This window comes from Meles meles, chromosome 10, assembly GCF_922984935.1.
Source record: "Meles meles chromosome 10, mMelMel3.1 paternal haplotype, whole genome shotgun sequence".
Lineage (NCBI taxonomy): Eukaryota > Metazoa > Chordata > Mammalia > Carnivora > Mustelidae > Meles > Meles meles.
Window position 1 is genome coordinate 99,811,477 of NC_060075.1, and position 25,030 is coordinate 99,836,506.

The 25,030-nt window shown below is 51.7% G+C and overlaps 1 protein-coding gene across 5 annotated transcripts in view; it reads right to left on the minus strand.

Moving 5' to 3' along the window:
• The window catches only part of COBL (cordon-bleu WH2 repeat protein), a 260,852-nt gene extending 239,954 nt beyond the window's left edge, over positions 1-20,898 (minus strand). For 2 of the 5 annotated variants that reach the window (XM_046020837.1, XM_046020832.1), the window contains exon 1: positions 20,482-20,895. In XM_046020837.1, coding sequence (XP_045876793.1) covers positions 20,482-20,522 — 41 coding nt within the window. In that variant the 5' untranslated portion in view covers positions 20,523-20,895. Of the gene's footprint in view, positions 1-20,481 lie in introns of all 5 variants that reach the window. The other 3 variants (XM_046020833.1, XM_046020838.1, XM_046020839.1) reach the window with 3 other exon arrangements.
• Between the last annotated feature and the right edge of the window lie 4,132 nt (positions 20,899-25,030).

Here is a 25,030-nt window from a genome sequence, read left to right on the forward strand (position 1 = left end):
CTGCGGAGCAGAGAGCCCGATGCGAGGCTCGATCCCAGGACCCCGAGATCATGACCTGAGCCGAAGGCAGCAGCTCAATCCACTGAGCCACCCAGGCGTGGGACAAACCATAAGTGACTCTAAATCTCAAAACAAACTGAGGGTTGCTGGGGGGAGGGAGGTCAGGAGAGGGGGTTGGGGTTATGGACATTGGGGAGGGTATGTGGTATGGTGAGTGCTGTGAAGTGTGTAAACAAACTTACATTTGACGCCTGATGCATCTGCACGCATTAGGCCAGTGAAAAGCAGAGTGACCTAGCCTCCGCCCCTAGGTGTTTACTGGAAAGGAACCCGTGGAACGTGCTGTCCTTAATGAGGAATGAACACGAAGTCTTCATGCTGAGTGAAAGAACCAGACCAAGAAGAGTGTGTGCTATACCTATAGCCCGGCTTGTAGAAGATTCTAGAAAATGCACACTCTCCTGTGTGGCAGAGAGCTGGTCCCCGGCGGCCCAGGGACAGGAGCACGCAGAGATGGGCTGCAAAAAGGCACAAGGAAGAAGTCTGGAGGTGACAGACCAACCCTGCAACTTGCCTGCCACGGCGATTTCAAGGACGTCAACCAGTGCCTCTCGCGGTACATAAGCTCGCCTCAATCCGTCGATACAAAATATAGTGCGTCTTTTCCATCACACGAGGAGGAAGAATAAATCCCTGACAAAGAACCCCAGTCTTCAAAATGCGGGGAATGACTGTGTGAGTAAGCTCATCTGTAGCGGAGAACCAACAGAGCCTCTCGCTACAAGACCAGTCCCTCCGGGCGTCTGGTGGCTCAGGTTGGCAAAGCAGCCAACTCTTGGTTTCGGCTCAGGTCCCCATCTCCTGGTTGTGGGACTGAGCCCCACGTCAGGCCTTTTGCTCAGTGCGGAGTCTGCTTCAGCTTCTCTCTCCCTCTCCCTCACTCTCTCCCTCTCAAATAAATAAGCAAACATATATATACATACATAAAGGCTAGTTACTCCATCCTGCATGAAGGCCACTGGGCCATGCCCAGCGTTCTCTGGGTAGAAACGATACTCCTCCCGTTGTAAGGACTTGCCAAAGTTTTTCATCAGTCAAGCCCTGCATTAGCCCTGACTTTGCCCAAATAAAAGTTTAATAATTTTTATTTGGTCTCACCCGTCACTATCACATTAGGGATATACACATAATTTCGCACCCCCTGTCAATGTAGCACTGTCCTCGGACGCTGCCTGTGCTTACTTCATATAGAAGTGAGGCTCGCCTGTATCACTGGATAACTTTGAATGATCCCATCAAACGGAAGCAAACACAGAACCCCGGGAACGCCTGGCTTTGCACGCAGTCAGGACGTGGGGCCGCCCACCTACACCATCTCTGACAGGAGTCGCCAGGCACCCAGCAAAGCATGACACCCTGGTGACAAGACGGGACACGACCCACGCTCCAGTCCGTCTGACACATCCCTCCGTAACTGCCGGTGCCGCTCCCTTCCCACGGTTCAGTACCCGTGGCTGCACTGACAGCCAGTGCAGCTGGGGAGCCACGGGACAATCTCATCTCGGCTTTCTTTTCTGAAGTGTCCAATCTCACGTGTCAGCACTGTTCCACACCTCTGTACTCTCCTTTTTGAGCATTAGGGAGGGAAAAAAAAATCCCCCCCTAAATAAACCTTTAAGTGTGTATTGACGTGAGCTAATCTTGGTGCGATATTTACAGCTTCTCCACATGGCTGTTGCGAGGAGGAGGAAGGAGGGTTTTCTCAGTGAGGACAGCTTTAGGAGAATGCCTTTTGGAAAAAGAAATTGGACTGATTGGAGCCCCACCCTATGGGGAGGACTGAGGGCGCATTCTTTTCTGGGTGTTCTGAAAACACTCTGTGCATACTCTCTGACAGCGTGTGTCATAGGTCCTCGCTCCGGGTCCGTCCCTGGGTCCATGCTGTGGGCTCTGTCAGGTCAGGGACAAATTCCCCACCCCTAAATGCCAGTGCATGGAAGAATTTTAATTAATTCTTATCGATTCTTTAATTAAAAAAAATCATAGCTAAGCAAGTGAATACATTCAAAAACAATGCTACTTCAGTAAAAAATGGATCGTGTCCCTTTTAAACACCCATCGTAGGGAGAGAAATCTGACAAAAATCGAACACAGAGACTATTATATGCATGGTTTTAATTCAAAGCTTATCTAAACATGCTGAAAAGATGTTTGATCAAATGCGGACAATGAAAAAGGAGAAATTAATCTTGGCTTTCTTTCTTTTAATTCTCGTGTGTGTGCGTGTGTGTGTGTGTGCACGCACGCGTTACCAAAGCATTATATACACAAGTTAAACATTCCATGTCTTTTTTTTTTTAACTAATAATGTATTTTCAGAGAAATACTTCTGCAGGAAAACAGTTACATAAATGTCCCTGCAAGTGTTTTGGAGAGCGGTTTCTGTTTCGTGGTGGATGCTGGGGAAGGCTCCACAACCGCTTCAATGGCGGGGATTACTCACCAAGAGGTGCTAAGTATAGCCTGAGTGCTTGCTTGCAGTCTGGGCTTGACTGTCTTTTTCCAAAGCAACCTGATTAAACCACGTATAGTACATTAAAACATACACAGAAGGGCCTCTGAAGAGGAAATTTTTGTAACACAGAACAATTGTGTGCTACGTAAACAGCTCTTTCAGACTAAACAGAGCTCCCCGCCTGGCCTCCCGGAGGGCGGGAATGGCATTTTTTTTTTTTTTAAAGATTTTATTTTATTTATTTGACAGAGAGAGATCACAAGTAGGCAGAGAGGCAGGCAGAGAGAGAGGAGGAAGCAGGATCCCTGTGGAGCAGACAGCCCGACGCGGGGCTCGATCTCAGGACCCTGAGATCATGACCTGAGCTGAAGGCAGCGGCTTAATCCACTGAGCGACCCAGGCGCCCCGGGAATGGCATTTTTATTCTAAATCATGTAAGGGCTAGATGGGTGGATGAACACATGGATGGATTATCTCTAGCCCGGATGGGACCTCCAACTCGCCACTGAATCCCACCTGCATGGGCTGAATTAGAACCTCTCCCAGAAGAACCCGAGGTCTGTTTTTATTCAAAAGCTCCCCAGGAAGAAGACACAAATAAATGGAAAGATATCCTGTGTTCATGGATTGGAAGGATTTTTTTTAAGATTTTATTTATTTGTTTGACAGAGAGAGAGAGAGAAAGAGAGCCCACAAGCAGGGGGAGTGGCAGGCAGAGGGAGAGGAAGCAGGTTCCCCACTGAGCAAGGAGCCTAGTGTGGGACTCAATCCTGGACCCTGGGAGCATGACCTGAGCTGAAGGCAGACGCTAACCAACTAAGCCACCCAGGCATCCCAATGGATTGGAAGAATCAACACTGATAAAATGTCCATACCACCCAAAGATCCAGTGACATCCCTATCAAAATTCCAGTGGTATTTTTCATGGAACTACAACCACGAAGACCCGAAAAGCAGTCTGTACACACCCCTGGTTAACAGCCATCAGGACGGAACCCAGCCGCTCGTGCTTGTTTAGACCAACTCGGGATCTGGGCTGAGAGACCATAACACACAGCAAGTCCAGACTGCCCTGGGGTAGCTTCAAAAGATGGGCACGAATGTTTTATACCGGTTCCCTCAAAAGCAAGAGCCTCATCGCACCCCCGTGAGAGTGGGCTCGGCTTGGTGACTTGCTTCTAAAGAACGCAGTATGACGCCAAGGGACACACAATGCAGATGCTGGTGCTCAGAAAGCAGCCAATCACACCTAAGTATAAATTACCGTTGGGTAGACCCCGTCCCTTCACGTACTGCAGTGCTGGTCTGAGTCACGGGACACCAGCGGGGACTGCCTCTGCCAACCGGACGGAGCACCTCTGCCCGGCAGGTGTGACTCTGTACCATTTAGAACCACACACAAGCCTGGAGCAGCTTCTCCTGGGTTGAGTACAGAAGACAAATCTACCTGCCCCAGGATGGGGCTCCTGTGGAAGGGACTCCTTTGTCACCACTCTCCCCTCCCCACCCCTCCGCCAGATGCTCTCCAACCAGACTCTTCCCCCAGCCAGCCACCCCTGCTCCGTGACAATCATGCTTGTGGAATAAAGGAAGTAGCATAAAGGACACCAGAACCATGTCTCCTGAGCCACGTCAGCCCAGGCCAGGAAAGCCAAGCAGGAGGGGTTGCTGGTGAGCACCGAGTCTTCCCGCCCTGGTCTGAGGCCAGAGAGGAACACAGCACCACCCCCGACCCTGGAAGGAGCAGACAACCTCCAAGGTCCATATACACGAGTGCACACGCTCCTCTCAAGGCAATGGCATTGAGAAGACCCTGGGGGATTGAGTGAAGCTGCCGGCAAGTGCCCCCGGCAGCCACAGGCCACCACCTGAGCAACTGGGAACTACTGAGTTGACCATCAAAAGTACTGTATTACAAAGAACTTTGGAAAATCCCCAGCTTCAACAGTGCTGTGGAACAAAAATGAAGTACATCAGTGGAGACTACAGAAATTCAGGTTTCCCTTATATTCTTCTGCCTGTCTCTTCCCTCCTGGAGTCACAAGTTTCAAACTGGCTACAGGGTTAATAATCCCCAGCACAAGGGAACAGGTTCCACTGGGGACTGAACAACAGTATGCCTGGAACGTCTCAGACCCACCATGGGCCCGGGTCCTACTGATGGCACGATTACGGGCCTGGGGCAGCAGGAGGCTGGCGGTCCTGCTCAGAGAATGAGAGAACATATCAACAATGGACCAGGTGCACAAGAAGCCCCACAGCATTGTTTCCTGGATACAGGTGTGGGGTCTGTAACCCTGAGCAAGTTGGTTCCTTCTCTGAGATACGGTGTCCTCATCCTCAGGGATAATAATGATACCTACATACAGGCCTACTGAGGGGGATAAATGACATAATACACAGAAAGCATTGACCCCACAGGTCCTCCCATGACAATTCTACAAGACCAGAGCTGTCCACACTCTGTTCAACCACATCACCTCTCAGACTGGGCACCTGGATGCCACAGACACATCAAGTTGCTTTAAGGGCCTCTGGTCAGCCACCTTGACCACATACTTATCTCACTGTGGACAGGTCCACAGAGCACACTTTGAGCAGCTGCCAGGCCTGTTGCAAACACAGACTCTGCATCCCTGATCCCCAACACCCCGTTCCTTGCTTCTTTCTCACTTTATTATTATAAGTGTTAGTGCTTGCCTTTGATTTCAGACTCAACCTGCAGTTATTAATGCAGATGGTTATCATAACTGGCCAAGGTCCCCTGAGAGTTGGTACTAAACATGTCCCATGCTGAGTGAGACATGGTGCACACTTGGCAGGCCTGAACCTGAGTTCCCGCAAGCTGCCACCTCCACCTGGTGCAGGAAAACTGGCTGAGGCCAGCTGCCTCCTAAGTGAAATGAGTAATGGCCTTCACACCAGAAGTGCTGTAAGTGAAGTGAAGAAGCCAGGAGCCCAGTCCCACCCTGAGTCTACCCCACACTCCACGGAGGCTCCGTTTTCTCCAACCAAATCCGGACCTCCCCAAGGACCTGACTTCACCCCCACTACTCATGTCTCTTAGAAACTACTCCCTGTGTCTTAGACGTCAACCTAGAACTGTCTTCAAGGGCCCACAGGGATCTTTCTACAAATATGTGAAGAGCACATGGAGGGATTAAGATCTGTGCCAGGTTAACTGTGTCACCTTGCTGACCCTGGTCTCAGTGACTAGCCTCTGTGTGTCCTATGCTCCTCATTTACAAGTGGGAGAAACAGAAGCACACACTTCCTGGGCTGTTGTGAGGATTACATGAGATGACACATACGTGCACTTTACACAGAGCATGGTAAGCACCCAATGGCACTGACTGTGCTGGCTGTATGGGAGCTGAGCATGTAGCGGGAGGTGGGACCCACGCTGCCCATGTCCTCACAGACCTATTCAGGGCTCCCTCCAGAAGCCCCTCTCCTCTCTCCTGCCCTGGCCGGGGGCTTCCTCCTCTGAGCTCCCCTGGCCCGGTGGCTCCAGCATGCTCTGTCCATCTCTCCTCCACTGGATTTAAGCATCTGGAGGACAGGAGTCCTGCTTCATTATCTCTTAGCCTCTCCTTAACCTTCCTCACGTTCAGTAGGAGCATGTGAATGACCTTCTTCCAAATGTCCCCCTTCCCTTCCACCCAGTTCCCTTCTTCCTATCCATACAGGTCACAGACCTCTCCCAGTTACCCATGTTCAGGAACTTGCCACCCTGTGACCTGTGGCTCCCAGAGTTGCACACCTGGAGTCTCTAACAGTGTCCCTTCCTCTCCAGGTCAAGGCCTGGGCCACTGTCATGCTGGCGGTCTCAGCCGGTTCCCAGTCTCTCCCCTTCTCTCACTGGGTCACTCACACCCTGGCTTCGATCTAAGTGTCTGAGAACATACTCTGTCCATGAACATGGTACTCTTGTGCTCAAAATGGATGGATCCCCTACTTCTTCAGGATAGAATCCAGACTCCCAGGCTGGCCCTCCACTCCTGGCGCCATGCTGGGTATTTAAACACGTGCCATCCCTCAGGTCCCCCCTCAGCCAGCGGGAGGTCTGTCCACCTGCTGGCCAGCCCCACACTGGTGGGAAGGGGCCTGAGGCTTCCTCTATCCTTATACTTCTTCCACTCACGACGGTGCCCTCCTACAGACCCCAGTCTCTGCCTCTCTACCCAGACCTTTTATCCAGCTATCAACCCCATTCAAAACCTGGGGAATTTTCCTCATCTCCCCCTTCAGAGAGGTGATCCTGCTCTGAAGTATGGTCAGACTTTCCTTTTGGTTGGTTTGAAGTGGTCTTCAAAGTCTTGGCTTCTCCTGGTCCCTCTCGTTGCTAGGGCTGCCTATCAAAAAGTGTGGACCATCTCCCTGGCTAAGAAGGGTGGAGCTCTGGCCTCGCCCCGGCATAATCCGTTAGGAGGGACCCTATCAATGAAGCAAGGACACCATCACTTCTTAGCAGTTAACTTTGACAGGAAATTCCACAGTAAGACAGTCTCCTGCTAAGATAAAGGGAAAAGACCATCCATTTTTTTGCCCAAAGAGTCACAATTCTCGTCATAATCGTGATAGGCTACTTTCAAAACATGGGAACCTGCCCTGCATTCACCGTCATCCGGAAAATGAATTAGTACTACTATTTTACGTGACACAGGACACAAAGCGTGTCACTGCTGAGGTGACACTGTCGCCACCCCGACCAGGCAGTCATGGCACCTTCAGGCAGGAGCGCAATCCCTGGCTCAGTCTTCCCAGAGCAAAGCTGACACTGTAGCCACGGCTCCCTGAGCTCCTGCTGACATCACCGTAAGAAAGACCTACACTTCGGAAACCAGAATGTTCCAAAATATGCTAAAAAAGGGCGATTTCCCAAGCCTGGTTACAGAGTTCATACAACAGACCATAACTTCAGGCTTGTGCTTCTACATTCCCTTGCGTGGAGAAGAGGCACAGAAACTCTTTAGGCAGGGATGCCTGAGGGGCTCAGTCAGTTAAGTGTCTGCCTTTGGCTTGGGTCATGATCCCGGGATCCTGAAATCGGCGCCACATCAGGCTCCCTGCTCGGCAGGAGTCTGCTTCTCCCTATACCCCTCCCCACCGCTTGTGCTCTCTCTCTCCTCTCTCTCAAAAATAAATAAATAAATAAATAATCTTAAGAAAAAAGAAGACAAACCAAGAAAAAAACAGAAACAAAAACAAAAACAAAAATCTGGAACCGGATCTAACGTGCATCAGAAAGCCCATGATCCAAATCCGGTGATGAGGTCGGCGCGCGTGCATGCCTTGATGTGAACAGCAAGGGCGCAGTGAGGGGTGGGAGGTGGTGGGCGGCATCCGCAGGCCCCTGCGCTGATGGAGCAGCAGGAACGGGGCAGGGTCAACCTCTCCATCATCACTACTTTCCTTTAGCAAAAGGAGAGTCATGTAAAGAGGGGGTTTGTCAAAGCGACTGACGCCGAGTGCCTAGTACATATACCACGTCAGTGTGCTGGGGCCGGGGGACTGACGGAGCTCCGAGGCCTTTCGTATGACGAACACGGACAGACTTATCAAAACTGAGGGTGTCTACCAATCTGACCTGGCCACGGAACGTGTCCGTGTCCTCTGAGGGGTCCTGTCTGGAGCAGCGTTCCTCTCTTGGTATTTCCTCAAAGGATGCACAGACCCGCTCAGCTTTGTATCTGTTCCCCAAACACAGGCTTTAAGGAAACCACGCTAAGATGGGACTCTGTGGTGTCTCACCTGCAGGGCGGCTGGCGGGACACACAGGACAGACTCGGTCCAGCGCTGAACCCCGATGCTTATTTCAGACCCTGTTCAGTGGGTGGAGGGTATCAGGCAGTGACATTGGACACCGCCTGGGTTCAGAGCAAACTCCTCCTCCAAAAGCCCCTCACCGGTCCAATGGTCAGAAACCAAAATCCAATCCCAATTTGTTGCAAACACCTTCATCCTGGGAGGGGACTGAGGGATGCAGAGGTCACAGATGCCCGAGGCCTCCTCTTCCACTCACCATTCTTTTTTTTTTTTTTTTAAGGTTTATTTATTTACTGTAGAGACAGAATGCATGCACCTGTGTGAGACAGGGAAGAGGCAGAGGGAGAGGATCTCCAGCACAGTCCCCACTGAGTGCAGAGCCCGACATGGGGCTCGGTCTCATGACCCCCGAGATCACGACCTGTTTGGAAACCGGGAGTCAGTTGCTCCACTGACGCAACCCCCCAAGCTCCCACCTGCCACTCTTCACATCAACACCTTCATCACGGAAGTAACTAGAAAGCTGCCAACTGTCCTCATGCGAGGTCCCTGAGCCCTGTAATGCTGGAGCCTCACCAGGAACAAGCCGTGGTCTCTACTTCACTGTGAAAACGGACAAAGGGACACAAGTGGCTTTTGCATCCACTGATACGGCACTTACGCACGTAGAGAGCAAACGCAGATGTGTTTTAATGCCAGTGAATACTTAGCATCATCAAGGGCCACCCCATCGGAGTGAAACTGTTCTGGACATGAAGCGTGCACCCCTCACCCACGTGCACGCACGCATGTAACACGGAAGCCTGTCCACTTGGATGATGGGCTGTTCTCTGCTTCCCACGCACCTCGCTGGTGAAACCCCAACCCTGACCCAAGAACGCCGTATAATTTTAAACTCACAAAACGAGAGGTAAACATCTAGAAAACATCTCAAACGTGTCATTTTCCTCTGGGGTTCCACCCAGATGCCTCGACTCCTGAGCAATGCTTTCCACGGGCCCAGAGGGAACGGGACACAAGCTCTGTTCCTCTAGCGGCGCGGACGTCACTTGTAAAAGGCGGCTGGGCCTCACAGGGGGAGGGCACTGTGCGCAGGTTAAGTCCAACACCATCAGGAGGGACCCACTCTTTCTGTGAGAGAGACTCATAAACTCTAAGTTTTAAAAATATCAGAAGAAAACAGATTGAGGGGTGTTTGGCTGGCATTGGTCTTGGGCGAGCAGAGAACACGTGCAGGCGGGATGTGCAGGACTCTTTCCTAGCCCCCCGCCGGGTGCCGCATACGCGTTCCCTAAATTCTGCTTGGTGGCCATCACGTCCACCTCCAAGGTCCCCAGCTGTGAGTACACAGCGGAGCACAAGCAACACTGCGGACCTGGAACGAGTCCGCTCTGGAGGGCCACCCCAGGGGTCTCTGCTTCCTGCTAGCGCATCCCAGCCTAGGGCCAGCGACAGACGACATCACCCCAGAACCCTCTGTGCAAGGAGCCCACTCACCCACAGTGGAAGGGGTCGGAGGACCGCCCTACTCACAGGGGAGTGTTACAGCCCAGCCCAGGGCCTGGCTAACGTGGTCCACAAGAAAACACAGCCAGGGAAGGCGGTGAAGGTGCACGTGTGGGTCTGTGGAGCTCCGACTCTGGAGAAAGCTCATTCACGGTGCAAAGCAGACCCCATGCGTTCTTTGAACTGTGAGCAAAAGACGCAGCGGGCAGAGTCAACGTCCGGGGACCAAAGGGGAGGCTCGGAGACTCTGGTGAATTCGTAAGCTGGGTCATCCTCCTGGGGAAGAACAGACGTCTGCTTTCGACATACACGTTAATTCGTGAACACACCGCAGCTGGGCTGAGCCCTCTCCCCCACCCACACCCCCTGTAGCTCTGCCAAAAAGAGCCCATCCAAGTGTCCTCGGAGCGGTGCATCTAGAACAACACTCAAGGGTGACACTCAAAGGGATGACATCACCAGCCTCCTGCGTGGGGAAGAAGCCAGGTGGGTGCAAGCCGGCTGTCTCTTCCGGAAAACACTGCTGAGAAATGCAGGGCCTCAGAAATAGCCCGTCCAGGCCACCTGCCACCTCACAGGGCCAGGCAGGGGCTTTGAGGAACGTGGCCTTGGAAACTGAACAGGCTTCTGCCTGGTGCGGTGGGGTGAACGCGGGATGAGTCATGTGACAGTCGCACCCCTGAACGGCACATGGGGGACCCACCTCCTGGCACTGGGCAGGCAAAGACCCTCGTACCACTGTCCCAGACATCAACATCGCTGAGATAAGGCAAGTCATTGTACGAAACATTTTCATTTCTTCCTTTTAGAAAAATGCGTAACCCAACTCGGCATTCCAAAAATGTGAAACATTCTGGCAGGCTAGAAAAAAATATTGATGAATAACAAAGGAATATCCCAATTGAAGTCTTTTTCAGTAGTTTCCAAACAAGCTCTCCAAACTAGCTTTTTCAATTTAAATAAGTGTGGGTCCCAAACTCTGTGACTGTTGAAAATGGGGCACTAACCTCATCTAGGACATGTTCTTCACCTGTGGGTCATGCACAGAAACCAGCCACAGAGGTAAGTGGTAAAGGGGACTGATCTATGGTAGCTGGATAAGAGAAATGCACAGACCTCATGACCCTCAGGAATGCTTTCTTTCTTTCTTTCTTTTTTTAAATTTTGTTTATTTGGGAGACAGCACAAGTTGGGACAGAGGGAGTGAGAGAAGTAGATTTCCCACTGAGCAGGGAGCCCAATGTGGGGCTTGATCCCAGGACCCTAGGATCATGACCTGAGCCAAAGGCAGATGCCCAGCTGAATGAGCCCCCCGTAGGCCCCCTCGTGAACTTTTTTTTAAAGCAAGGTGGCTGGCTGGGCTCCGGGAGCCACCTGTAACTCACCCTTCCCGCAGGCTTTGTCAGGACACTGTTAGCCTTTCTGATGTAAGAAGTGGTTTCCACCCAGAGCAGGAGAAAGTTTCCAACCCCGCCCCAAACCAAGTGTACAAGATAATTACGGACAGTGAGAAGATGGGCAGGCCGGCAGGTGGGCGGGGCGACTCCTCGAGCTAGGCTCCCCGGCAGATGTCCTGCTTCTGGCCCCAGGGAACTTGACTCCTTCCAGCCTAATGGAGTGTTTACAGAACACCAGCGGATTGTGCTCTTGATTAAGAGGGCCCCAGACAACAAAACTCTACTGAAGTCTCAAAAATTAGCCACCCAACAAAACCATACAGTCCCGCTGTGTTATCACTCCCACCCGAGCTATTTTTACATTCAACGCTCCAAACGTTAGGCTTGAAAAAACTGCCAGGATCTGACTTGGGAATGTGCTGCTCTGCCAAGTGCTGCATGTGATTTTAAAGCTTTCACTCGTGTCCATGTGTACACACATGTGCACACACACAGGCACACACACGGGTGTGCACATGAACACACATGCAAACACACCCCATGCTCACACAAATACATGCACACGCACACATACACACGTGCACAAACTCACACTCTCAGGCACACACAACCCATTTTCCCAGCAAGTCTCTGGACCTCAGTCTGCTACTTACCTATGAAACTATTCAAGCTCTTTACACATGATTGTGGGGCCAATATAATCTGGTTTCTCTCTGCTATCCTGGGACTCCCAAGGCCACACAGCACAGACACAGAGACAAATGCTTTGCAGGAGCTTCTCCGGACTTCAGACAAGCTCTCCCAACCCACCCAATGCCCGGGCCAGCAGGAAGGTGGGAAGCCCTGATTTTCCCACCTTAAGACACCCCAAGGGCCGGGGCGTCTGGGTGGCTCAGTGGGTTAAGCCACTGCCTTCGGCTCAGGTCATGATCCCAGGGTCCTGGGATCGAGTCCTGCATCGGGCTCTCTGCTCAGCAGGGGGCCTGCTTCCCTCTCTCTCTCTGCCTGCTTCTCTGCCTACTTGTATCTCTTTCTGTCAAGTAAATAATAAAAAATCTATGAAAAAAAAAAAAAGACACCCCAAGGGCCCCAAGGCAGCCCATTCTCTGAAGTCCTCTTCCCTCCTACCGTTCGAGTCTGAACAAGCGATAGAGGGCATGGCAAGAACTGGGACCTCAGAGAAGGGAAAAACGGGAATGTCTTGCTGTGTTGCAGACAAAAAGCCCCAGTTGATGCTGGACACTGGCCTTGTGTGTCATTGATGGGGTCTCAGATGGGGTCAGGGGGCAGGCGTTTCCACCGTCCCTGTGCTCGGGGCAGCACACGCAGGGAGACTGCCGCCCAGGGATGCCAGCCACTGGCTGGGCTCTGCGTCAAGTAGACCACGGCCACAGCATTGCCCCAAGCCATTTTCTGTGACTCATGCCCAGAGCAAACCAAAGACATGTCTTCCAGCAGAGGCCAAGGAATTGCCAGAGGCACTCATTCTGAGGAAGCCTGGGGTCTCCCAGGATCCTGGAGGAAGGAGGGGGAGCACGGCCGTGCACTCCATCTGCCCACTTCTGCCAGACCTCCTCCAGCTGCACCAGGAGCGGGACGGAGGACCATGTCCGCAGAGGCTACTGGAAGCTCCCTGGTCCCTGTGCCTCATGCCTGTCCCTCCTCCTCCAAGACTTTAAGCGACCAGGTGATGGACACTGGGCCCATGACCAGCACACGGACAACCTTGCGCTCTGTTTGTGGGGATACGAACAGTACAGCCGCCACGGACAACAGTGTGGTAACTCTTCGAAAATGAAGGTGAGCACTGCCATAGGGTCCCGCAATCCCCCTCTGGGTGTGTACACAAAAGAATTGAGAGCAGGGATGGTTGCTTGCACACCCGTGTTCAGGGCAGCATTGGTCACAGGAGCCGAAAGGTACAAGCAACAGTGTGTACCGGTAGCTGTAGCGATAAGCACGTGGGAAACACGCATTATGGAGTATCGATCGGCCTTAAGAAGGCAGGGCATCCCAACACACACCATGACACAGAGCGACCTTGAGGACATTGAGTGAGACAAGCCAGTCACAAAATGACCCTGTGATCCATACGAGGTCCCTAGAGGAGTCACATCCGCAGGCACAGAAAGTATAATGGTGGCAGCAGGGGGCTGGGGACAGGAGGGCGGGCAGTCAGGGTTTAATGGATACAGTTTCACTTTGGGAAGAAGGAGTTCTGGAGAGGAATGACTGGACACCAGCGTGAATGCACATGATGTCATGAAGTGTACAAACAGTAAACGCTACCCTATGTCAAGCTTACCACAATAAACAAACAAACAAACAAAAAACCAGACTGGGTCAGTGGATAGGAGAAAAGGGAAATGTGCAACTTTTGGGTCAGACTCTGAAGCACAGGACGCGACCCCCCCCTTCCATCATCGCTCCAGGGCTGGGCTGCAGCAGGTCTGGCTGCGTCCCTGAAAACAGCACAGCAAGGGGATGGAGAGAAGCAGGTCCCCAGGGATCGGCACCTCCTCTCAGTCTGTTCAGGCTGCTCTCAAAAAGTGTCGGCATCTGGGCGGCTTACAAACAACCAAAGTTTACTGCTCACAGCCCTGGAGACTGGAAGTCCAAGGTCAAGGTGCCCGCGAGGTGCGGTGAGGGGCCCCTTCCAGGCTGCGGGCTTCTCGCTGGGTCCTGAGATGGCGGAAGGGCTGCGGGAGCTCAGGGGTCTCTTAGGAGACACTGATCCCAATGGTGAGGGCTCTGCCTTCGTGACCCGAGCACCTCCCCGAGTCCCGCTCCCCAGCACCACCACCTCGGAGGTGAGGATTTCAACAGTATTAACTGGGGGCGGGGGGGGGCACAAACTTCCAGGTCAATACCAGCCCTGAAACACCAATGTGGACTTTGACTTCAGGACAAGGGAAAAACCATCCCCTCCTCCAGTCACTATCGCTGTGGGGTGTCTCTAATACTTTATGTTCCTCAAAATAAGACACCTAACACCTCCCGAGTCTGCACAGAACAGGTCTGCACAGCTGGCAAGCGGGTCGGAGCCTATCGGTCTGGAATATTTCAGTGACAACTGATCTGTCTGCTGTCAGAGAGTCTGGCAAAAAAACAAGATTAAGCGGCAGTTTCAAGGAGGGATTTAGGATCTCTGGGAACACGTAGAATCCTATGACTTTAGAGCTCACATGGGTCTTGAGATCATCTTATCGGGCACCCTCCCCTGACAGCGGGGAAGCAGAGCTATGTGCCGCGTCTTGTGATACAAATTCACGACCCAACACTCACAGAGCAACGTCCTTGCCTCTGAGCAGCTCACAGTTCAGCGGGTCGGAGACCAGCAGATGGAAAACCCTGACTCCATGTTAGGGTTTCCAGAAGGAAGAGCAGACAGTGGTAGGAGAGATGGAGCCCAGAGGAGGGTTTGGAAGCCACGGCTAGAGCCCCTAGCAGCAGCTGGAAGGATGAGCAGGAGTCATCTGGGCAAGGAGACAAGACTTCCACAGGCCAGGAAGAGAGGCAAAGTCGGAGAAAGCAGGAAGGTGCAGGAAGGTTCAGGAAGGACACAGGGACAGGGACAAAACAGAAGCTGGAGCTGCTCGGTCCACTAAGATGCCACTGGCCACATGTGACCTTTACATTTAAATTAATGAAAATTAAAGAAGGGAGAAATTCAGCTCTTCCTTTCAAACGCTGGGCAGCTGTTGTACTGGACACAGACACACATCCCCCAGGAACGGTGGTTAGACCACGCGGGACCGGGAACCGGGCAGGAGCCTACATCGGGACCCTGCCTGCAGGCCCCGCTACCAAGGGTTTGGTGAATCTTGCACGACTGGTCCCAGGACCCAAGTCTTCCTACTTCTGAGCCAGTGTCCTGCCCGGCCCCGAGCCTGCCGGTCAGTCTTCAGTAGGAGAGAGTCCAACAGAATGACTGACCAAGCAGAGGCATGACTGATTAGGTCCGCCTGGCTGTGACCCTATCCCCGGCACCTGGTGAGGGTATGAGCATGTCCACATGTGTCCTCAGGAGAGAGGAGAGCTTGATATCCCAAAGACAATGGCTCCCCATCTGGGTTCCTGGGTGACAGAAGGAAAAGGAAGGTTTGGGGTGGGAACCCATGAACTAGGACCCCTGACGTATCAGGCCTGTCTGGGGGGTGTGTATCACTCTTTTGTGAAAAGGGACAAGGACTTGAAGGATTGGTCCGAACCACACTGTGTCTCGTGAAAAGGCATTGCTTGGTTTGGTGGAATTGGTGAATGAATCTACAAAACTGTTTGTGCAAAAGTATTTGTGGTCTGGGAATCTAATCAAATGCACCCACGTGAAATGCATTTTAATGGTCGCTTGAAAAGTTGTTGTTTTTTTTTTTTATTGGAAACGTTTTTGGCTGTGGAATTTATTCTAATTGGACATGACCTGTAGAAAATATGGTCTTGGCAAGCAACAGCTCACCACCTAATTAGGGAAACCAGATGGAAGCCTGTAAAAACCCCAGAGGCCACAAAGTATCTCCCAGCTGGGAAGGGAGCTGTCTTCAGAGTGGCTTATGCAGAAGCGCGGGGACACTCCTGAGGCAAGCGGCAGGAAGTCTTTTTGTCGCACCAGAGTATACAGCAAAATCTACTCTCAAATCAACACCGTTAGGTCTTGAAAACAAGTGCCATCATTAGCTCGTATAAAGCAAATGAAACCAAAGTATACATACACGGGCAAAAAAAAAAGGAATGCTATCACAGGAAGAGACAGGTGCAAAACAAAGCCAGTGGGAGCATGAAGAAAAAGTGACATGAGTCAACGCTGCCACCCACTCGAGTGCTGAGAGCCAGCAAGTGGCCCTGAACAATAAACACTCTGGTGACACAGTAAAATGAGAAAGCAAAGATATAAAATGGGTGGAGCCAAAATTTAAAATTTGCCTAAATAAGTGAAAATCCTAAAATGGAGAAAAGGCGTTATCATCCATATATCCACAATATAATTCGATATCGAACATGTTCAGTAGAGAAAAAGCACAAAGATGAAGAGATATATAAAATCTGTTGTTCAAGTACAAAGTAAGTAAAAAACCGCATTCAGTAAAATGAACCGACACATAAAAGCCAGAGAACCCCTGGTTAAATGTGGACTGGGAGAGACCAAAAGGGTGTAGGGACATGTCACTTAATAAACACAGTAAGTCTCTACGGCACGCTTTCACTTAGTTGAAGCCTAAATCACAACCAAACGTTTCTATCTTTGAAATCTGCCCGTCCTTGGTCTGTACAGGACTGTGGTATCAAATACTTCTGCTCACTGCTTAAACTTTCCAACCAATGATAAAATTCAGTTTAACGATTAATAACAAAGTACGGAAGTCCTAGAAACCCAAACTGCTTATGACGGTGTGTAGACGTAGCCTGGAATCACTGTTTTCTTAACAACTATGGCAGCACTCGGATGCACCCATGTTAGGATTCACTTCCGAGGTCCCGGCCGCTGGAACACAGGGCTGTGTGGGTGTGGGACTGTCACGTTGCCTGTGCCTTTCCTGGCCTGGCTGGCCAGGAAAAGGCCACGCAGAGAGCAGACGAGGGGCTGCAGGTCCAGCAGGTAGGAAAGGAGCAACATGGTACAAATATCTACGTTCCCAATTTAAATCATAATTTAGCTTTATCATCCTTATGCAGCCATTGAGGAAATATTAAAAAGCCTAAAGTTCATTTGATATTGTCACAGGGGAGCGTCCAACTCCTCAAACTTATTCAGAAAGATTACAAGTACAAAAGAATAAGATTCCTGGGTCTACTTTCCAGATTACACCCAACACCACCGATGTTTTGCAGTCTTAATTGTATTGCCAACCAGAAGTTTTGCTCAGAAGTAACAACTTTTAAGTTAAGTGGGAAAAGCTCAATGTCACAAATAATTAGACTATCATTTTAAAGAATGTAAACATGACAGGCAAAAGCCTAGAAACCTTTAAAAAAAAAAGGCTAGAAAACTAAACTTTTTTCTTATTATGGTATACACTCGTCAATATTTCAGCAACATCTGTACACTTGTCAGAGTTAAAATGAAAGATGTCACTGTGATAGCCCACGGTCATTATCAAGATAGCAGCTCCTATAATGTTTTACTGGGTGGTGACAGGACAGGAGAAGCTCAAATTATCCTCTTCTACTAATTTAAAAAAATCATTTCTTAATCTAACAGCTTGATGAAAGCCATACAAATTGATGCCGAGAAATGAACATCAGCTATGTCTTCCTGAAGCTCAGATTCTAATGAACTTGAACAAATGTCCCCTGATTTTTATGTAAGGACAGTGTTTGAATGCAGCCACTGAGCAAAGGCCCTGGCAGTTTTGACATTGTGTGTCACTGGAGACTACTCTATTCTACAGAACTATGTGTTTCCTCCATAGAAAAAAAGTTAACCAGTATCCTGCCAAACCCAAACACTCCATCTCATCCATACAGAATCCAGAGGGAAGCTTAGCCTTGTGTTCCATTACCACTCACGACCAGCCCGGATCTCAAAAACATTCAAACAGGGAAACTAAAAGTAAACAGATAAACTCAAAGTTTATCTTACAGGGACTTAAAAGTATTTAAAAGCTTCACCCAAAGGAAATGTGTTTTCCCTTGCATTCCAGAATATTCTGTCAATTATTACACTGTAACTGAGCTCCAAAATTCCTTAGAAGTCACACCGAGTCTGCTTGTCAGTTTTTGCCCCCTTCTTACAAGAATACTTTTCCCAGACAGTGAAATTAGTCATAAATCCTTGTTTTAATGAAATTACTATTAAAAACATACAATTTCAATCCCACTAAAAATGTATACTTGTGTACTCAATAAAGATAAGTAATAACTACTTATGAATAATTAAGTGGGATATACAATCTATGTCCACTAACAGATTGTCCCTTCAGTGATCTTTAAGAAGGACCTCTGTAGACCTTACTTTCTAATGTGAAATCTCCTTATTTCATTGATCCCAGCCAGCCCTTCTCTACATAACACAAGAAGGAATGTTAGAGTCAGTCAACACGTTCATCATTAGTTCGCTACCCTGTGGGAAAAGGATCGTTCGATCCAAGTTTAATTTGATAGCCGAACCTTGCCCTATCAGACAGAAAACAAATTTCCCCGGAGCACATGGCAAGCACTGCGTTATTCTCAAGCAACGAAGGAGCAGACCAGAGAAGAACCAGCAGAACTTGATGGCCACTGACAATGAACCAAAGCCAGAAATTCCCCGTCTGAATCTGCCCTGTCTGATAGGCAAACAATGTCCCTAAGTTACATAAAATATTCCAAAAGCCCAAGATCATTTCTTTCCTCCAATTTTAACACACAATGGCTTTATTAATCATGTAATTCCTATCTAGAAAATATAAGCACATCGGTATTTTCTTGATAAAAAGAAAAATCTATGGCACGTGATAAAATAATTGGGAATAATAGAAAGTAAAAGCAATATGTCTACATTTCTCATACAAAGACGTTCAAACAAGCAGATCGGAGGGACAGAACTAAGTGTATGGATAGTAAGAACTGCATGGTTTCGTTATCATACCCACAGCAAAGGCCCTTAGTCCCCCAGGGCCTGGGGGGGTGGGGGGAGACTCAGGAAATCCAACCAGAGCTCAGAGAAGCAGTGTAAAGACCCAGGCTGGGAATTCGCCTCTTGCTGGTCTAGCCCCAGGGCTGGAGAACTGGCCTAGGATTCAACATTTCACCTCCACAATCAAATTCCTTGCAAGGCCTTTACAAATAATCTCTGAATCCAGTTTTGCTGGCCTCTTAAATGCTCTCCCCTTCACATTTCCTTCATATTAGGTGATACTGAGGAAAGGATTCAGTCTCCTTAAATTGACTGATTAAACAGATTCCCAAAGCGACAGATTGGAAGGTAATTCTGAATCTGTCATTTCGGGATGGCCCATTACCAGGTAAAGGGATTTCCCACTTTTATTTTCTTTTTGGGAAATGTGTTTGTTCAAATGGAATTACATAACCACCACTAAGTGCATTGCAAAAAAAAAGTTCTTTTTAACATTCCTCATTTTCAGGATTATTTGATTTGCTAACCTGGCTCACTTTTTCCTGGCATTAAAGAGAGAGTTAAAAAAAAAAAAGTTAAGTTCAAAAACCTTAGGCAGACTTGGGCAACACAAGGGCCTATGGGCACATGGGCAGAGTGAGTCAGTGGGACGCAACTGCAAAGAAAAGAGATTAGTTGTCCCCAAAGCTGCCTAGTTCAAGGCCAGTTGCCACAGCGGAAAGCGGGCCCAATTGGTAAGCAGGTGCAGGTGCCACCCAACCACTCATTCCATTTGCAGGACTCATAGCACACTCCCTCCAGGCCAGTGAGCTGGTTCTCGGTCGCAGGGCAGGGCAGGGCGCCCCAAGTGTTCCCAGAGGCTGCGCGCGACCCCGCGGCCTGCTCAGGCTGTGCGCATTTCAGACTCTGACTCTCGGTCCTGCTGAAGGTCAGAATAGCTTTTCTTCCACTGGGGAAGGTACTCTGCGAGTAAAACCGGAACATGGCATGTAAACCCTACACAGGAGGTGTGGGGATGGCAGCTAACATCGGGACAGGTCTGGGCTTCAGCAGAACCGCGCCGGCAGGATGCACGGTCGGAGTTTGGTTGGGAAACTGGGGTCTCCACCTCGGGTCCGGTCCCAGCCGGTGCCCGCAGGCTGTTCAGGGGAACCCCAGAGAAGAAAGCTGGGGAGGGGAGCAGATGTCAGGAAAGCCCGCAGGGCAATGCCCTACACACAGCGCTCCCGTGACCGCCAGACCCAGGCGTCTGCGAGGTCCCGGAACCTCCTCTTGCTCGCGGGGAAGAGGGGACGGTGTCCGGCATACGGTGGCCGGGTGAGCGGTGACCACCGCAACGGGGCAGACGCCCAGCAAGTCAGCGGCGGGACTGGAGTCCGAGGTCGGGTCTCCACCGCGCTCGCGGCCCCGGGGCGATCCCTGGGAGGTGGCTGAGAAAGGCTCGGACTCGGTGAGGGCTCCGCCCGCGGGGACCCCAAAAAGGGCGCGCGCACGCAAACACACCGGCGCGAAAGTACTCCGGCCTCGGCCTGACACTGTTACCTGGGCAACGACCCGGGCGCACAAAGTACACAACCCCCTTCCGCGGCCGGGCGCGGACCTGCGGGCCGCAGAGGGGGCGCCCGCGCCCCGGGCTCTCCCCAGTGCCAGTGCCTCTGCCCCGAGTGCGCGCGGTGCGGACGAGGGCGTCCGGCCCGAGCAGAGCCCCGGCCCGCGCCCCGCCGGGCCGCCCGGACACTTACCCGGTGGGGGGCTTGGCCGCCGAGGCGCGCGGTGCGTCCATGGAGCCGGCGGGCGGGGGGCGCGCGCGGGGCCCGGGCCAGGCCGAGTCAGGCGCTCGCTGCCGCCGCCGCCGCCCTCATTCACTTTTTCCGCGCTGACCCATCGTCCTCCCACGCGGGCCGGCGGAGGACAGCGGCGGGGCGAGCGGACGGAAGGGGCTGGAACGGTCGCGGGCGGGCGGGGGCGCGGGCCGCGCGGGGAGGGGCTGGCGCGGCGCGGGGCGGGGGCGCGGGGAGCAAGGTGCGCCGCGCCCACCGGAGCGCCGCCCCCGCCCCCGCCCGCCCGCGCCTCCAGAGCTCCCCGCCTGGCCCGCCAAGCGCGTCCCGGGACGAGGCTGGCGGCACCTGGGCCCCGGGGCGACACCCCGCCCGCTGCAGCGCCCCTCCCGGGCTTCTCCCGGGCTCCTCCACCCTGCGAGGGAGTGAGTCCCGGTCTGGGCGGCGTGGGGGATCCCGAGGCGCGGGCCGTGCCCGGGCGGGGGGGACTTGAGGGAGGGGAACCACCTGGTCTCGGCGAGACCCTGGAGGCAAGATTGGCGGACGCGCGGGGAAGGACTGAGATTGGAGAATGAGAAGCGAGTGATTGGTGTCTCTGGCTCTGGCCTGGATCCTAACGGAATCTTTATCCGTGCAACAGCTATCTAGGGTCTCCAAGTGGGTCTCAAATTGGGGCCCTGACCAGCAGCACCTGGGAATGAACGTGTTAGAAATGCAGATTCGGCGCCCAGCCAGTCGTGTGGAATCAGAAACAATGGGGGCTGGAGCAGGGCCCAGCAGTGCTACTGGGAGTCCCCGCTGTAAGCATGCTCTGCTTTGCCAAGCTGGTCTGTGGGGCTCTGAGGTTGTGCCAGAAATTCCCTGCAGGGGCAGCCCACTCTGGGCCCAGGGCAAGTCAGCTCCAGGTTGCTGATCCACCCCAACTTCACCCCCACACTCCTCAGAACCCACCTAAAGCAACAAAAGAGATTTGGATTAGTGTGAAAGTCTGACCTCCAAAAATGACACTTTCACCTGGTTCCAGCCAGGTGAGTAACTGGCAGAGAACACAGGGGATCAGGTGAGCCTGATGTGGAACCATGCTCCATTCCAATCTGATGCTTGGATGAGCTATCCCCAGGCCAGCCTGAGCCTTTCCCCCCCCTGGGCCTCTGCTTTCTCCTTGACAAAGGGAGACCAGCCCAGATACAGAGCACAGTCTTTGTCATGACCCACCGGGCCTTGACTGTTCAGCTGGCGGGCCCTCCCAGAACCCTGATCCTTCCTCTGCACATGGCTTTAGAGCTCAGGACACAGTGCTCAGCCTCTGGGCTGTTCTCCAAATGGCTGAGCACTTTCCCACTGCAGGCCTCTGCCTGGGATGCTCTCTTCACAGGAGTTTTCCTCCTGTTCTCTGCTCCCTGCATAGTACGGAAAGCTTCCCCTGTGTTTGCTTATGTTTGTTTACATTTATAAATAAAATGTTATTGTGAATATATATATATACACCCATATAAAAAATAAATAAAAAATAAATATGGGTGCATACATTATATATCAATGAGATGTAAATAGGTAAGGGCGTACCATCTTCAGTACACCATTTGCTTTTGTGCTCATCATCTGTCTCTTCCCCAGAATGTGATCTCGGTGAGTGTTGGGCGTTTTGCCTCTTTTATTCCTCGGTGAACCTCCTAGCCTCTGGAACAGTGCCAGGCCAGTGGGACTGGTGCACCATAAACAGAAATTGCACTGAATGAATGAATTCATTACTACTCCTTCCACCTCTAGGTTTCTGGGTCAGAAGATCCTTCCCAAGATCAGGAACACCCCCACCCCCCCCATCCCTGCTCTGGACACCTCGTGGGAAAGGGCAACCTGAGCACAACCAGAGCCCAGAAGTGGACCAGGGATGGTGGGCCTGGTCCCGGCTGAGGACCCCAGCAGGAAATCCAGCTCACAGATCACTCCTAACCCTAGGGCCTGGCAAAGCCAGCGGGAGGCCCCTGATGGGAGGGGGGCGCTGAAACTGTGATCAGAGCTGTTGAAGAGTTTCTCAGCAAGACAGCTCAGGTCTAAGGAAGGAGGTAGTGTCCCGCCTCCGGGCTGAGGTTTGAGGTGCTCTCCAGGGATCAAGGCCCGGAAGGGCCTCAAGCTTTAACCACCAATTCCTGGAGGCCACCAGGCATCTCCGAGCACAAAACCCAACAGGCCCCACTGGTCAGGAATAGGGTAGAAGGTGGGGTCTGGGGAGGGATGTCACAATGAGGCAGAGGACAGAGTCAGACTTGCCACCGGAGTGGGGCTGAGCTCCCAAGGCCCTCAGTGGAGAGTCCGAATAGGCCGGGCCTGGCAATCCTGTGGACCAGCTGCGGGGGCACGGTACAGAGCCCGGGAGGCAGGCAGACGGGGTACCGATTTCTCTGTGTGTTGCCACACAGATTCCCTTACTGGTGAGGATCCCAGTAGGCCCAGCTGGGCAGGAGTGTTTTCAAAATTGGGGGTTCACCAGATCCTTTGGCGCACCTGCCATATGCCAGCCTTTGTGTGTGGTGTGGAGAGAGCCGTCTTGGCGACGGAGCCCAGAGGGGAAGCAAGACAGACAGGGGGAAAGGCTGAGAAGCGGAGGGCTGGGGGCGGTCCCCAGGACTGCTCTGACTGACCCGAGGCCTCGAGGAGGAGGCTCTCCTGTACTGCTGTACCCGCCTTCCTTTTAGAGCAAACGGCACTAATCCCAGACAAGGGCATTAATTTCCTTACTGCTTCTTCCCCACTGACTTTTGAATTTCTGAGACTAAAACCAGCACCTTTTCAGATACTATTTCTACATTATCTATTTCAGGTGCTGGAAATATCCAAGAATGCGCTGACAAATGTTTTAAAATGGCTTATCAAAAAAAAAAAAAAGCCCCCCCCCCCCCATTGGTAGCATTTGCCAATTTTTGTGATATGAATGCTCCCTGGTCACCGATTTCCGGCTCCCATCAGGAATACCAGGTTAGAGACAGGCCACCCGGCTCCAGCACGCTGCTCTGGTGACAGGGGTCTTGCCTTCCTGTGCACTCACTGTCTGAAAGCTGCACCTTGGCACCATTCATGTGCGGAGCTGGGCTGAGCCTGCTCTGTGTCTCAGGGCACCATGCTCGGTCCCCGGCCAGCCCTGCTATGGCTCTGGACTACCATGCTGGCGGCTCTGGACGGGAGGAGCAGGAACGGTCACCGTTGCTGAGAACCAGACTGAGGCCCTTTTAGGAACATTCTTCCCCTGCTCTGAGCCCAGGCCCCTGCTTGGCTGCTGCCTCCCCTTCCAGACCTCACCTCTCCTCTCTATGGGCAAGAAACAGCCTGTCCATGTTCCATGCCCCTTGTGCGCTCAGCGTCCCCTTGCATCGAGCTGGGGTTCCTGGGCCACCCCGAGAGTTGCTCCAGCTTCCCCTGTAGGAAGGCCAGGATGGTAAGAATTCACAGAAAAGCTGCCTACTAATGGGGACAGCCTTGACCACCGCAGGGCTTTCCAACGTTGAACATGCCCAGGATGCTCCTGTGATCTTGTTAAAAGGAAGATTCTGGCACAGTGGGTCCAGGGTAGGACCCGGGAGTCAGACTTCCCGAAACAGGCTCCCAGCAATGTGGCGGCTGCTGACCGAGGGACCCCCCTTTGAGCAGTGGCAGGCCCACTCAGCAGCAAAGTGAGTGAGAGCAGAGCACTTCTTCCTAAAACGTCATGTCCCCTGTGAAAGGAATAATCGGGGCCAAAGCCAGGCTTTGCTAGGCCTGACCGTACAATTTCAGTACCTTTAAAAAGGAGCATCGTGTACTGTATGAGCAATACAATTTGAATGGCAAAGTAGATATTTATTCCGAATGTACCACGGACTGAATTCTGTGCCCCCAAATCCAAAGGCTAAAGCCCTAACCCTCCATGGGACTAGTATTGGGAAATAAAGCCTTTGCCAGGTAACTGACATGCAATAAGTTCATAAGAAGGAGGTCCTAATCCTATAGGACTGGTGTCCTTATAACAGGAACAGGAAGAGAGGCCAGAGCTCACTCCTTCCTTGAGTTTGCTTTGGGTGAGAACTTAATATCTTTTTTTTTTTTTTTTTTTTTAGAATGCTCAGTAGCTTAAACAGGACTAATTTTATGTGAGATCCTTACCTGACACTAGTGACTCGAGGGAACATGTATGTAGATTCCTTTGTTTTTTATTGAGATACAACTCAAATTCCATAAAATCACCTCTTTCCTGTATACAGTTCCATGGTTTTGTAATCCTGTGCCTAAACGCAGACTTGTGCAACCACCAAGCTACTTAATTTCAAAACATTCTTATCACCCCTTCCCGGATATAAACCGTACATCCATTAGCATTCCCTTCCTCTTCCTCCCTCCCTCAACCCTCTAGAAACCTCTCTTCTTTCTGGGTTCCCCTAGTCAAGATATTTTACATAAATGTAATCATACAACAATGTGGCTTCTTGGACTCAGCATAATGTTTTCAAGGTCCATTCATGTTATAGACTATTCCCTTTTC